Raw genomic sequence first — 15,607 nt, 5'->3', positions numbered from 1 at the left:
TTCAGTCAAGTGGATGTTTAGTCCTTATAGTACTTTTGCACACATGTGTGTGATATTGTTATAAGAATATATGATCACATCAGAGGACCAGCGCAGCCCTGTCCTGACCCCTTTGCTAACCAGCCGTAGTTGAAAACGTGAAGTGTGCTCCAGTGTAAAACATGCACCACATTCTGAAACCTTAGTTCGAAAAAAATAATGCAAAATGTCTTATTATTTATTATATTGATTATATGCTGAAATGATGTTATTAGATATATTGGGTTAAATTTTATGATTTAAAGTTAATTTTACCTGTTCTTTAGTTTTTAAATTTTTTTTTAAAGATTTTACTTATTCATGAGAGACACAGAAAGGCAGAGAGAGAGGCAGACACAGGAGAAGCACGCTCCATGGAAGGAGCCTGATGCGGGACTCAGCCCCAGTATTCCAAGATCATGCCCTGAGCCGAAGGCAAGATGCTCAACCACTGACCCACCCAGGCGTCCCAGTGTTCTTTTAGTTTTTTGATGTGGATACTAGAAAATTTTAAATTACATATTTGGCTCAAATTATATATCTCTTTGTATAACACTGGCTAGATAGACCAGTGCTTGTGTGCAGACTTGGTTTGTGACAATAATAGCTGTCAGGTATTGAGTGTTTCCTGGATGTCTGCACTGTTCTAAGCACTTTTTCAGTAACCCTGTGAAGTGGGAAGATTTTCTCCATTTCCTCGATATGCAAACTCACATGGAAAGAGGAAGTAGCTGACATGGCTCGCAGGTGAAACAGTGAGGAGGGCCCCCCCAGGCAGTTGGCTCTTGGGCTTTTAGTCACCACCTGTCCTGCCCATGGTAACATCTTACATCAGTGGGGAAAGGATGTGCTCTTCGGTAAATGGTGATGACACTTGACCATCCGTTCAGGAAAAACTTATATTCCCTTTGTCATTCTATACTTAAAAGAACAAACCAAAAACGCCAGATGGGTTATAGATCAAAGTATGTATACATTAATATAAGGTTTATGTACATGTTTCTATGTGTACATATGTATTATATATATTTCGAACATTTTTATTTTTATTTGAGAGGGAGGGAGAGAGAGAACAGGGGAGGAGCAGAGGAAGAGGAACAAGCAGACTCCTCTCTGAGTGCAGAGCCCAACACAGGGCTTGATCCCAGGACCCTGAGATCACGACCTGAGCTGAATTCAAGAGTTGGACACTGAGCTGATGAAGCCACTCAGTTGCCTCAGGATTGTATATGCTGTAATTGATTTGAAGGTTTTTTTTCAAAGTATAGAATGACAAATATGTAAATATACACAAAATATACATTATATAAACACCTGGATATAAATTTTGAAGTGAATATTTTTTTTTACAATTTCATTGGGAAGGAACACCACTTCCTAAACAGGTCACAGAAGCCCAGATCATAAAAGAAAAAATAATTGACAGCTTTGGCTTCATATAAATGAACTTAGCGGGCAGCCCCGGTGGCGCAGCGGTTTAGCACCGCCTTTGGCCCAGGGCGTGATTCCGGGGTCCTGGGATCGAGTCCCACATCGGGCTCCCTGTATGGAGCCTGCTTCTCCCTCTGCCTGTGTCTCTGCCTCTCTGTGTGTGTCTCATGAATAAACAAAGTCTTAAAAAAGTTAAGACAGCCACTATAGTTGAAGAAGATATCTGCAACACCTACAAGTGAAGGATTACTATCCATACCTTAGGGAGAGTACCTACAAATTAGTAAGAAGACAGTAGAAAATAAGACAAAAGATGCGAACAGTTCATAGAAGTGTAGGTCGCCGATAAACCTAAGTGTTCAGTGCTCCTGCTAAGTAGGGAGGTGCAGATTACACCAGCCATCAGGTTGGCCAAGTGGAAGAGAGTCCTGGCAATGCTGTGGGGACGCAGGCATTCTTGTGTGTGGCGTGGAGCTTCAGGAGGCAGTTGGGTAGTCTGGCCAATGGTTGTACCACCGGTACCGAGATCGTGGTTTTCCAGTACCACCCTCCATTACAAGGAGCCAGGGATCGTTGGGGGAGTGCTCGATTCCAGGGCTGGGGCAGGGAAAATACTAGGTGAGCCTGTCTGGAGAATCTGATGATGACCGAATTCATCCTCCCGCACGGCACTCACCAGTTACCAAGGGACATCACTTAGAGAAACTTGCTGCTCACCTTCACCACGTGGTTAGCATCACCAGGAAACAGACTCAGCAATGTCATGGGCATCTGACACGATGTTCTGAGAAGAGCACAACCTTACTCTTTATGCCATTCTTGCCAGAAGTGACAACCTCCATGAAATCAGCAGAAACCCCCAACGAATCCAAACCAATGAACATTCTACAAAATAAGTGACCAGTTCTCTGCCAGGGGTCAAGCCCATGATGCACAAGGACCAGGAAACTGTCACAGATTGGGGATCGAGGACACACGACAAGCAGTAGGACTCTTGGATTGGATCCTGGGCTGGAAGAAAGGACAGCAGCGAGAGGCCCTGGTGGTGTCCCTGGGATTGCTGGCCCTGCTGTCAGCACCATGTCACTGTCGACTTCCGCGTCGCAGTAATTCCGCTGTGGTTACATAAGACGGAGGTGGTGACTCTAGGGGAAGTGGGTGAAGGGGACACAGGGACTCCATGTCGTTGCCATTTCTCTGCACATCTAAAATGATTCAAAATACAAAGTTAAGTGCCAGCTAAGTACCAGCCGACTCTAATTCAGCTTTCTTGAGCATCTTCCTCAGACACACTTGGCCAAGTGCAGGAAGCCCGATGTGGAAGATTGGTGATTGTAGCTCAGCTCATGATGGCAAAGTATTGGAAGCAATTTCAACATCACCAGGCAGGAATCAAAGTGTGGTACAAACTTAACTGTGGGATGTACCAGTTTTTAAAAATTGAGGCAGGTCTATATGCTCTGGCATGAGAAAATTTCTAAGACCTATTAATGGTAAAAACTAACTTCTAGAAAAACATGTATTTAACTTGTGTTATGTAGGCCATAAACAAGGGCTTGCATATTTTGTATTTTATATCCTGTCCCCTAGGCCTCTACCAGGAGCACAGTAATCATGTATTTCGTCCCTAAAGAAGAAGGGTGTCCGGCTGGCTCAGTCGGTGGAGCATGTGACTCCTGATCTCAGGGTTGTGAGTTCAAGCCCCACACTGGGTGTAGAGCTTCTTTAGAAATAAAATCTTAAAAAGATGATAATAAAAATAAAGATAAGAAAAATGTAAGTTATTCTGCCTTCAGTGAGGGAATCCTTTTTGTTAAAAATACTCAGGGTGGTCGTTTCATGTCTTGCTTTATTCCACAAGTAGTTTGCTTTGATAAAAACAAGGAGACTGGAATTTAGCATTTGGGAAGATGTGCCGATTGGTTTACCTTTGTGGTTCTTGCAGTTGTGTCAGGATAGGTGCTGTCATTTGGGCAACGTGAGAGCTGAGGGGAATCACGCTTGGCTTCCAGACTGCACATTCTGTCTGGTTGGTGTGGACAGCAAGCGTCCCACGGGGTGGGCGAGCACACGGAAGACACATTGGTCATAGGAAGACCCCCGTGGGGCTTGGTGGTGGCCAGAGTCTGCGTGGCTCCTGACCCTTCCTGTGGCCTCAGCTTACCTCATGATGACCCGGGGATGATGGGGATGATGGTGGTAGGAGTGGTCGCCTGCTCTGCTCCAGGGTTACTTTCGTGCTTAAAAGACAGAGTATTTCTGTGAAAGTGTCCGTGTTTCTCTGTAAACTGATACATGCTTTTGAAAATGCCCTGATTGATGATTGTGCATTGGCCTGTATCCCTTTAGCTAACGTTGACAGATCTCCCCAGGCCCTGCTGGCTCCGTGAGCCTCTTTGCTCTTTGGACCTTCCCATCTTTTTACTTTGAACCTGAACCTGTGTCTGCTGGGTCTCTTTCTCCTGTAAACTTCTTTCCCAGGTAGGCTTCCTGGCTGGGAAGGGAATGGGTGCAGCCCAGCCACCCCAGCTCTTTGTTCTGTGACTTTGGGTATAAAATCAGTTTCAAAAAAGAGTTGAGGGATCCCTGGGTGGCGCAGTGGTTTGGCGCCTGCCTTTGGCCCAGGGCGCGATCCTGGAGACCCGGGATCGAATCCCACGTCGGGCTCCCGGTGCATGGAGCCTGCTTCTCCCTCTGCCTGTGTCTCTGCCTCTCTCTCTCTCTCTGTGACTATCATAAATAAATAAATAAATAAAAAAAAAAAAAAAAAAAGAGTTGAAATACCCAGACTGAGGATCTGTTCAGTGGAGGAGGGTTTGTCTGGGGGCCAGCATTGTGCCAGTGCAGAGACGCAGGCAGGCAGGCCTCTGGACGTGGTCGTCTCGCGGTCGGGTGAGAGCCCGGCAGCACCAGGCATCCAAGGGCCTCCATCTGAAAGTGCCCTTCCTGTCCCAGAGAGCGCCTCCTCACCCGATGGTCAGTGTCTGTGTCCTTCAAGATGAGACCCAGGGTGGTGGTGGGCCCTCCCCAGGCCTAAGCGCCAGAGAACGCCACTAGGATTTTCTGGAAGGCCACACCACTTCTTTGGACTGCCCACGCTCCCTCCGTGCTCCAGTCCTCCGCTTGCCACATGGTGACGTACGTGTGACTCCTAGCGCCCCTTGGGACCCCGGGGCCGTGGTGTGACCAGGGAGGCAGGTGTCCTCACCTCCGGGCCCCAGCCCGCAGCACGTTCAGCAGGCGTTAGCTTGAGTTGAACACCCAGGGAGGACTCCAGCCTTTTGGATGAAGGCAGCGTACTCAGCACTACCTTTATTAAGACATCTGAGTGGGGTGTGTGTGACCGGTCGCTAGAAAACGGGGGGCGGGTGGGCTGTCTCAGGTTTCGGGGTGAGGAGGCCCGGGGAGGGGCCACCCGGGGCCCCGAGTTCAGTCTCTTCCCGGAGCAGCGGCCGTGGGCACTGAATCCTCTCACCGGCGTTCACGGCGAGGACTGCAGAGGGGACAGCCAGTGCCCTCCGTGTCCCAGAGCTGCGGAAGGACCGGCCTGCCTCCAGTCTTCATGCCGGGTGGCTTGTCACTGGGGCTCATTCTGTCTCCTTGGTGGTGCCGGCGGGGACCCCTGCTCTGATGCTTTGCATGGTGCTGCCCTAACCCCGCCACGCCGCCTTCCAGCCGCTGCGTCCTTAACCGTCCTCGTCCTCCCCGTGCCAGTTCCCACGATGCGCCGGCGTAGGGACAAAGGTCAAACCAGTTCTAGTATTAAGAAAACCATCTCAGAAAATAAGAAAGAAGTATTGGCAGGTATCAGCAGAGCATGGCCCACTCTGTGTAGATCATGAATTTCCCTCTTTTCTCCCCATATATGTTCAAAAGGTAATTGAATTTACTGGCAAAAATGGCCAATTGTAAACCTTTAAACAGCCTCCTCGTGTAGCCAGCAGAGGGCAGCACAGACGGCATTGACTGCATCATGTATTTTTTACTTTATTTTAAAAGGCGTCTAAAACTACTATGCCAACTACTTTCCGTACAGTTTGTCTTCTTCTTCTTCCTTTTTTTTTTTTGTAAGATTTTATTTATTAATTTGATAGGAGAGAAAACAAGCAGGGGGAGAAGCAGAGGGAGAGGGAGAAGCAGGCTCTCCGCCAAGCAGGGAGCCTGATGCAGGACTCGATCCCAGGAGCCCGGGATCATGACCTGAGCCCAAGGCAGACGCTCAACTGCTGAGCCACCCGGGTGACCCCCTCATTTGAATTTTTTGTAACACATATGTATTTTCTTTGTCCTCAGCCTTTTAAAAATTTTTCAGTTATATTATTTTTTATTTTTTGGCAAGATCCATTCCTGTTTGTGAGGAAAAACAGTACAAATCTGTATTTTTCAGGTAACCCAAGCAGAAGTAACTTCCCAAAGAGTTTGCAGTACTGCCAGGTGCCTGTGGATTTTCTTCTGCAGAGGATTGACGTCTTTGTCACCCTCCAGCCCAGCGCACAGCTGCTCTTCTGGGAGTCTTAGGACACTCGCATGGTTCTATGCCCCATGCCACTCTCGCCCTGGCAGCTCATCAGGAAAGATCTCAGCTGCAGAGGAGGGGTCCATCAGGAAGCAAAACCACTTACCCTCACATCCCAGAAAGGCTGCAGGGCTCCGTGGGCCTCTGTGAGTGGAGACAAGGGGTGAGGGTAGGGATTGGATGAGGGTGGAAGGTGTTCATGGCAGGCATGAAGGCTCTCAGGTCCCCTCCCCACATCCTGCAGCAAGGCAATGTCTCCTCCACTTTTGGTGGAACACAAAGGTTTGATTTCTGGAGAGCGCTGTGGCGGCACAGGGAGAGTGAGCAAAGGTGTGTGTCCTTCGGTGTGGCCGTCCCACCCTTTCTCCCTCCACCTGGCGGCCCGGCTGCTCTGCCCAGGTTTGTAGCCCACACAGCCCAGGAAGGAGGTTGGAGGATGGCTCTTCAGGCTGATGGGAGAGAGAACCCACGGAGCCCCTCGCAGTCCGCGTGTTACCGCTTTCCTGCTTTAAGGGAGACCCAGCGCTCCACAGGCCGCACCCACCACACGCCTTCTCACCAGGCTGCTGGTGCTGGCCCTTAGATGTGGAGGGACAGCCCACATCTTCACGTCTGCTAGTGTGTGCCTGTCCTCGCCAATGTGCCGGCGTTTGAAAAGATGTTTGAGGAAACAGATTGTAGCAGGGCATTTTAAAAGCCACATACCTAGGAGTCTTAGATGTGATGTATTAATAAAACAAGAATAGGATGCTATCCAAAAGGAATATTCGGAGATTAAGAGTGGGCTCATGCGAGTTAAAAACAGCCAAAAGAAAACAATCCAGAGACTGGAAGATGAAGTAGAGAGCTGCCCCAGGGCAGGCCGTGACAGCACCACACACTGGGTGGTGTCTGCAGCGCTCTCTCGGGTGTGAGTGCTGCGGGTGTGAGACGGGGAGTCTGAGCAGGGCTGGCATCGGTGCTTCTTGCTCCCAGCTCCCTTCCTGGCCCCCAGGGGCCTGTCGTCCTGCTGTGTGCTCTCAAGGTATGAGGTACAAGGAGAGCCAGCTGGCCTCACTGGCCTCTTCCTGGACGGCCGCCAATCCCACACATGTGTGCTCCTTCCTCACGGCTTAATTGCCTCCCAAATGCCATCACGTTAGGGTTTCAGCACGCAGATCGGGGGTAAACGCTAACATTGAGTGCCTTGCAAGAATACTTCCTAGAAAGTGGTTCCACAAGGAGATGAAAAGTAGGATTCACAGTGGAGGTCCAGCGTCTAACAGAAACTCTAAACGGTGAGAGCTGAGAAAAAAGGGTAGGACATCATCAAAGATTATGAGACTTGAGAGTTGGGGTCTGCCTAGGGGCTAGCACAGTGTGTGCAAACGGACCCACACCTGGACACTGTGTTACAAAACCACACAGCGCCAAGGGTGAAGACCCTGAAAGCCTTCAGAGCAGGAAGATGGTCCCATAGAAAATTCTGGGGTTGGAATGGCACGGTCACTAACAGCACTGTGGGAGCAGAAGGCAGTGAGGGAATGCCTTCGCCATCGTGAGGAAGCGATTTTAACTTACAGCCCTGAATCCAGCCAGAGTGCCAGTCGAGTGTGGGAGGAGGACAGGGGTATTTCTGGACATGCAAAATCCACAGCAGTGATGGAAACCCATCCCTCGTGTCCTTCTTAGAGGATATGCTCTAGCAAAAGAAGGGATCCAGGAGGGAAGCACGGAATGAGAGAAACGGGAGGCGGCGTTTGGAAGAGGCAGAGGGAATTGCCAGGGTGCTGCTGTGAAAGCAGCAAGGCCGGGCCGGGAGGAGTGTGGAGGTTTTTGGAGGGCTGACCCAGAACTGGGTTGCTCCTGTTGACAGCGTCATACCTGGTGGAGAGAGCTTGGCTTTCCATCTGTAAGGCAGAGAGCTAAGCACACAGACACAAAGGAGACACTTCACGCCACTGCGTGGTAATTTCAATCCTAGTACGTTGTGTAGCTAAGCTGTGAGCAGTGTTTATGGAAGTAATAAACACTGATTTAACCCAAACTTCACGTGTAATTGTACGGAGCGTGTGTCAGGGCGGGGAGGGTGGGGGTCAGAGCTGAGTCTTCCTCTTCCATGGCAGGCAGTTGCTGCCCAGAATTGAGGACTCGGGAGCAGGTAGTGTGCTTGTGATGTGTGGAAGCAGGGAGGTAATCAGCAGAACAGAGAGCTGAAGGAGCCTACCTCCACGGAGCAGGATGCGAGCGTGGGGGCTGCAGTTGGGCAGGAAACTGTGGGTTGCTGTTTTAAGCCATAGGTACTGTTTGTTTTTTTATGTGATGTGTGCACGTTATTTTGGTTAAAGAGGAAACACTAGGCACGAGGGGTAAGAAAAGCCTGGGGGGGCAGTGGGGTCGCATCCAGGAGGGTCTTGGAGCTATGATGAGGAGCTGAGACCTCGAGGCAGCGGATGGGGCCGTCGCAGACGTCCTTACCCTGCCGAGCGGCTCCTGGAGCTCGTGCCTTGGCGTGAAGCCCCCGGCCTGTGCCGTCGGCCCTCTCCGTCCTGCTGTTGTGGAGGCTGCCCTGCCTGCTGGCCTCTACTGGATCTGTCCAGGAGGCTGGAGAGTCCGAGGAGAATGAGGTCAGGGGGTCTTCTCCCTGCATGGTGGCTGAGGGTTATCCGGGCCCTGTCCCAGGGCCTGTCCGGTAGCCCCTGCAGCCGGCCGCCGCCTCCCGCAGACCGCAGGTGGGTAGGGCGCTCAGTCCTGATCACCCTGGGGTGCTTCACTGAGGCTTGAGAGCCTCCCCGGACTCCGCCCTTACCTTTGTGGACAGTCTCTCAGTAACTGTCCACACTCCCCCTTTGAGTGTGCCCTGTCTCCTTGGGACTATGGTGATGTGTAGGTATCTTGCTAAGGAAAAAAAACCTCCCCGAATGTTACATGAATATTCATGTACATTTTCCCCTGGGTCATTTTAAACCATTACACATTTGCACATTCTTACCTGTCACTAAAGATGAGGCTGGGGTGAAGGATTAAGGCAATCTAAGGTATTTTATTAATTGAAAATATAAAATGTCTTGAGTCAAAACACTTGCAATCTAACCGCCCTTATGTAGGATTTTAATATGAGTAGCTGGTGGTTCACTTTGTTGATTTAATGCTTATTGGGGGGCCTGGGCCAGTTCCTCTGTCTCCCATATCATCACTCAGATGGCTCTGAGGCCTGGGTCAGTGTCCTGCTTTTGTAGTGTGCCATTGTTCTAGGGTATCACAGTGTCCTTTGAACTTGGGCACAGCTTCCGTTTAAAGAGCTGTGTTACAATCTTATTCTCTTTGGGATTGATGCTGGAGCTGTGCCTGGTTGAGTAGGGCGGTAATTTGTTTCTGTTCGCCCAGGAAGGCCCGGTTTTATGCCGATTGGCTGACGTGATAAGTAGCACCCACTTGCAATGTGAGAAATGTCCCAAGACCTGGATGATGTGTTATGAAGTCACTTTCCTTATGAGTGAGTCAGTCATATAATTTGGTGCTTTAGTAGTTAAACTTCTATTTTAAGGAACAGGAGACATGCCTCTTCATTCACTACTTCCTTTTTTTTAAGTGTTATTTGTTGCACTAGCTTTGGAGGAGAGATGATCACACAGAAGGTGGTGTGGTGCCCTGCTGGGTGTGCCCGGGCATGCTCCCCATGGACAGCCTTCCAGAACTGGGACAAGAACCTGACTTGGATGGCTCGCTCTCTCCACACAGGGATGGTGGATACTGTGTGAGCCATTTAGAATCCCTCTTTTGAGACATGAACTGGGCAGCCTAGCAAGGAGTGAGGCAGAGTGGAAGATCATGAGGTCCAGAGCAGCAGGGCAGGACGGGTGGGGAGGCTGAGGCATGCCCTGTGCCATGGGGCAGGGGCCCTGTTGGCAGCCTGCCACCTGGGAGGTGGCATCTGCATTCTTCTACCTGCCCAGGTCAGAGGGCTCGGGCCATCCTTGACTTCTTTCATACCCACGTGGAATCCATTGGTGAGTCCTTGGCTCTGCCTTAGAAGTGAATAGAACAGGAATCCTATCACTTTCTGTGTAAGCCGTGATCATCTCTTGCAGGGTGGGCTATCGGAGTGCTATCATCACGAAGGAAATCAGGTCTTCCACTTTGTTCCAGCCCCTGGCATTGGCTCCCTGTCTTATCCACAGTGGAAACCAGTCCTTAAAATAGCCCACGAGGCCCTCGACAGCCCTCCCCAACCTCCCTACCCCTCCTGCCTTGCCTTCCCCTCCTGGCGCCGTTGGCTCTGCCCCAGCTGCCCCGGCCAGGAGCAGCCATCTGTGACCCCGTGCCTGCCCCAGCCCCACGTAGCATGTGTCTTCCAATGTACGTGTATTTTGCTCCTTGATGCCCTGCCCTTCCCAGCTCCCAGTGGAGTGTAAGCGTCGTGAGGGAAGGTGCTGCGGTCGTCTGGTGCACCTCCGGTACCTGGCACTCTGCAGTGCCCAACACTCTGGTGCTTGGTGAATGCTGAGAGAAGCCGATGGAGGAAGAGATCACAGACCTGCTTGTAACACGTAGAAGCTTCTGGAAGGCAAAGATGCCGCAACTGCTGGCAAAACAAGTGATGGGTTGTGAAAAAAGGTTGCAACATTTACTACAAAGAATTTGTAATCTACAAACCAGTAAGGAAGGATAACCAATAGGAAAATGGGTAAAAAAGATGAAGAAGCAGTTCAAAGAAGAAGAAATACCGCAAATTTGAAAAGATCATCCCCACCACTAGTCATCAGGTCGGTGTCGGCTCCAGTCACTGAGAAGCTGTTTCTCGCTGCTCAGACTTGCAGAAATGGAGTTCGTCCTGTCAGGGAAGAGGCAGATGTGGGCAGGGCCTGTGAAGGCAGTACGTGCCTATGCCCAGCGCCATCTGTTCCCGAGAGGCGCTCCACTGCTCGGCAGTGGGTGGAAAGTAGAAGTGACCTGTCCCCTTAAAAGTTGGGATTGGCATCAGAGATCGGCCCTGGCACCAGCGGGTAGACATGCAGATTTGGGAATAAACTGAAGGGTTTTTTTTTTTTTTAAGATTTTATTTATTCATTAATGAGAGGCAGAGAGAGAGAGAGAGAGAGGCAGAGGCAGACACAGGCAGAGGGAGAAGCAGGCTCCATGCAGGGAGCCCGACACAGGACTCGATCCCAGGACCCCAGTATCACTCCCTGGGCCAAAGGCAGGCGCCAAACCTCTGAGCCACCCAGGGATTCCTAAACTGAGGTTTTGAAATGGGCCTGGACAGGACTTGACCTGGCACCTGTTGCCGACGGGGACACAAAGGAGAAAGCATGAACTCTGATTTTAACATACTGAACTAAAGATAAGAAGTTGGGTTTCTGTCAGTTGCCTTTGCAAAACAAGGTGGTTTTTAAAAATATACGTGTCTATATTTATTTTTTATTAGGCAAGAAGGGAAACTGTGGGCCGAGGCCGCTGCCCTTAAGGCACCTGTGGCCACATCCAGAGTGTGACCGGAAGCCGCACTCTGGTGTCTTGCTGTAGACGTGTGCGAGCCCAGCCTCAGGACAGCCGGTCCAGGCCTCCTGTGCACCTGCTGGCGCCCTCACCACCAGGACTAGCGGGAGGAAGGGCTCGGGGGTCTGGTGCTGGAGCCAGCCAGAGCCTGGGCCTTGCTGCCAGACACCTTGGTGCAGTGTCAGGTTTCAGACTTTGGGCAAGCCGGGTGACGCCTCTGGGCTTTGGTGTCCCCTTCCACGAATTGGGGCTGAAGAGAACCCCTCAAGGGTGCTCTCGGGATTAGATGAGTCAGCCATGGGCACAAGGCGAGCACCCAGGAAATGGTAGTGATGATGTAGTGATGATGCCCTAGGCACCCATTGTTGTATTGGTCACATGTAAGTAGAAATAACAGGCAGGGACCTTGTAGTCCCTCCTGTGAACACACGGAGCCTGTATCTAGATCCGGCAGCTCTGCTCTGAGAATGTTTGCTCAAGGGATGATCAAAGATGTGCCAGAGTGTGTGCATATGGCTGTTGAGATTGGCGGGAGAATTTGAAACCACTTAAAAGTCTTATAGGAGGCAATTGGTTAAATACTCTGTATCATGGATAATAAAAAAATGTAATAAATCTCCATTTATGGTCATGGAGAAATGTTATCAGTGAAAAATGGCTGGTTATAAAACAGCATGTAAACTATTTAATTTTTGTTTCTCTGTATATTATTTCTTTATAGATATTCGTTATTTCTCTATATATACTTATCTCTTGAGATAATATAAATGCCTCTTGAGAGAGATAAGTACTTTTATATTTTACACGACATGAGTGTTAGAAGTATTTGAATATATGTGAGATACATGGAGAGACAAAGGCATACTTGTATATGGTGTATACTCAGGGATGGAGTGAGGGCAGAGACCGAAGGAGCATAGTGCCCAGAGCAAAAATCCGGAAGAATATAAAAATATACCAAAATTTCCTCAGTGTTTATCCCTGGGTGATGGGATTAAGGCTCTCCCCCTAGTTACTGTCAATCTGATGTCAACAACACACGTGATTTGGGACTGTAATAAGAGTATGTGGGGATCCCTGGGAGGCTCAGCGGTTTTAGCGCCACCTTCAGCCCAGGGCGTGATCCTGGGGTCGCGGGATCGGGTCCCACGTCGGGCTCCCTGTGTGGAGCCTGCTTCTCCCTCCTCTGCCTGTGTCTCTGCCTCTCTCTCTCTCTCTCTGTGTCTCTCATGAATAAATAAATAAAATCTTTTTTTAAAAGAATCGTGTAATAAGAGTATGCGGAAACGAACAGCGTGGTACGGCGCAGTAGAAAATAGAACGGAGATAAAATTGAACTTCTATTGGAAGTGTTGCCCTTGGAATTCTTTTTCCCCTCGGAAATCTGCCTTCCCCTTTTAGCCTGTGACCTCACAGCACACGGTGACGATCGTGATCTCTTAGTCATTCTCTTCGGAAATGTGCTGTTCGCTGCCGGAGAGCTCCGGGCTCCGCGCGGCTCTATTCTCAGCAAGTGCCCCCGAGCGGAGAGGAGCGACGGCTGGCTCTGCTGCTCCTCCGTGGAAGCCCTGGAAGCCCTGGAAGCCCTGGAAGCCGAAGGCCTGGCTGAGCGCTTCCAGGGAGGGGCCGGTTAACTCTGGGAGCTGCTCGGGCTTGACTTCAGGAACTGGGTGAACTGGGTGGCGGCCCTGACGCTCTGGGGCCGGAGGCTCATTGGTCGGGGAGCCGAGGGGAGGGGTGCTGAGCCGCCCACAGGGGTTCCCGGCCCCACCCAGCCCTCCTGCCAGGGAAACTTTGCTCCGGCGGTTCTTGGCTCTTCGTAGAACAACCTCCGACAACCTCCAGCCACGTCAGGGGCCCGCTGTGTCGGCGAAGATGGTCCTTAAAACCGCAGAGGAGCCTGGTGAGTCCAGTCCCGCCTGGGTGCCCGGAGGGGGCCGTTACGGCTCTTGCTCGCTCCGTGACGTCCTGTGATGGCAGTTTTACTGCCTTTCGGGGAGGAGCAGCAGCAGCGCCCACTCTGGCTTCTCCCGGCGTTTTCAGGAGAACTGGAGAGGGCCAGTGTTAGTGGTCAGGGAGCTGAGGCTTGCGCGCGCGTGTGCAACTCTGTGTATATTTTTTAATCTTTTTTAAAAAGATTTTATTTATTCATGAGACACACAGGCAGAGGGAGAAGCAGGTTCCCTGCGGGGAGCCAGACGCGGGACTCGATCCCGGGACTCCAGGATCAGGACCCGAGCCGAAGGCAGACACTCAACCACTGAGCCCCCAGGTGTCCCAACTCAGTGCGTTTTTCAACCAGACTCGCGCTCTTCCCCCCGCCACAGTCTGTCCTTCTCAGTAAAGATCCACCCTCGGTTCTTCTCCGCAGTGACTGTCTGTGTTTCCTGACTCTGAGTAATAGTCCGCCAGGAGCTCAGGGTGGGGGGGTGGGGGGGTGGGGGCTGCACGTACCCAGAATGAGTGTGACCATGAGAATGTATGGGCATTAGAGCCCAGGTTGGCAGCACCAGTGAGGCATCCGGCTTCATTAAACAAAAAGAATCAAAGGGAATATACAGAGTTAATTTGATCTTCCTCTTTCGGTGTTGGTAAAGACCGGTGGAGGCCCTGCAGGGTCTGTAAACTTCCTTCATCCTCTCCACACCCACACTGTAAACAGGGAAGCTCGAAGGAAGGGATAAGAAACTTGGTGGCTTTTAAATCCCTAAGGATCCTGTAAAAGCTGTATGAGAGCCCCGTGAGCCAGGGCTTTCAGACGCTCCAAAGTCACGGTAGTTTTGTGCGTGGATATGCGTATTTTTTGTGGTGCCCATGCCAGATGGCCATGTTTTTATGCCGTAAGACGAAGCAGGAAAATGTATGCTCTTTGTAGTTAGTAATGAATTATAGGAATAATTTTGAAATAAATATGACGCTATATTTCAAAGCAGATTTTGGGAAAGTTAAAACAAGTTTTGGGGGGCTTTTTCTGCTTTTCCTTTTCGATTCACTATAAAATACATTTTCGAGTTCCACCTCTAAGTGCAGGTGGTCTTGGACCATATACACGGGGTGACTTGGAAAGCTGTGCACGGTGAAGGACTTTGGGAGAGAGGGGCATAGAGCTGTTTGTAATAACACTTCGCATTTGAGGGGGGACGATAAAGAGAGGCAAGTTCTAGCTTAGCGTTGAACCCCCCCCCCCAAAGGGGAACTGTTGTATCTGGAAGGTGAGTCCACAGTAGCCTAGGTTTCTTGTTTTGAAAGAGGAAGAGGACACTTTAGTGAGGATTTGGGACAGTGGCTGTGAGCCTGGCCTGGCCAGACAGTGACCGCCAGTCACCGTGCTGCGTTTTCATCCTCGCGTGCTGCTGGTCCTCCCTGGGGAGCCTGGCCTCAGACCTCTGAGGAAGCCCCGTTAAATAGTCGTCGAGAGGCTGACTCAGAGGGTCCCCTGCCATTGGCCTCCAGCTGTCCTGGAGGCCCTAACATCCAACGTGGACCGCTCACTGTGTGCGGGGAGAGTGGGGCATCATTTAGGGCTGGGAGTCTCTGTGCTGAGAGCCCTTTGCTTGGAATGAGTCACCATCAGGAACTGCTGCGCTTGTTTCCCTCACCCCTCCCTGGAGCGCTTTGTCCTGTTGTCTGTTTGGGACCAGGGAGGCCAGCATTGCCCTTTAACTGCTGCTAAAACAGGTCCTGTAGGGATCAGGATGAGATGTAGAAGTGGCATTCAGGCAGACATAAAAGTGAAGGGAGCACGGGGACTTGACTCTGGTAGGTCCCCAAGATCCCGGAGGGAGGGGAGAGGTGAGTGGCAGCCTGTGCTCCTCATAGAGCCGCCTTTACTAGGCTCCTAGGACCCAAAGAGCACACCTATTCAAGGGTCCGTGGGGGCTTTGAAAATGCCTCCAAGAAGTAAGATCTTTGCCTGCTGCACTCCCCTCAAATCCAAACCTGGAAATTAAAAACGCGTTTTGCCCCTGTCCATACGTGGGGCCGGCGCTCCTCGGTTTCCGTTCAGCGGTCTGGAGGCGAGTGTAAGTGAGAAGCCAGCAGTGTCTTCACTGCCTGAGGTTGGCTTCCAGCGACTTCGTCTGACCTTTTCAATGCTTAGTCCCCCTTGATTTGCCCTCGAACCTTTCCTTCGGGCTGGTGGCCTGTGGAACTGAGGCCCTTGCA

The 15,607-nt window shown here is 50.9% G+C and overlaps 1 protein-coding gene across 5 annotated transcripts in view; it reads left to right on the top strand.

The window, feature by feature from the left end:
* Window positions 1-15,607, top strand: part of CYTH1 (cytohesin 1) — a 77,656-nt gene that overhangs the window by 23,896 nt on the left and 38,153 nt on the right. The window contains exon 1 of one of the 5 annotated variants that reach the window (XM_072781822.1): window positions 5,876-6,111. The exons of 2 other annotated variants lie outside the window; for them this stretch is intronic. In XM_072781822.1, coding sequence (XP_072637923.1) covers window positions 5,985-6,111 — 127 coding nt within the window. In that variant the 5' untranslated portion in view covers window positions 5,876-5,984. Of the gene's footprint in view, window positions 1-5,875; window positions 6,112-12,890; window positions 13,347-15,607 lie in introns of those variants that run through there. 2 more of the 5 variants (XM_072781826.1, XM_072781823.1) reach the window with 2 other exon arrangements.

This window comes from Canis lupus, chromosome 16 (assembly GCF_048164855.1).
Source record: "Canis lupus baileyi chromosome 16, mCanLup2.hap1, whole genome shotgun sequence".
Classification (NCBI taxonomy): Eukaryota; Metazoa; Chordata; class Mammalia; order Carnivora; family Canidae; genus Canis; species Canis lupus.
The sequence above is the reverse complement of the archived record's forward strand: the minus strand, read 5'-3'. Positions and strand labels throughout refer to the sequence as shown.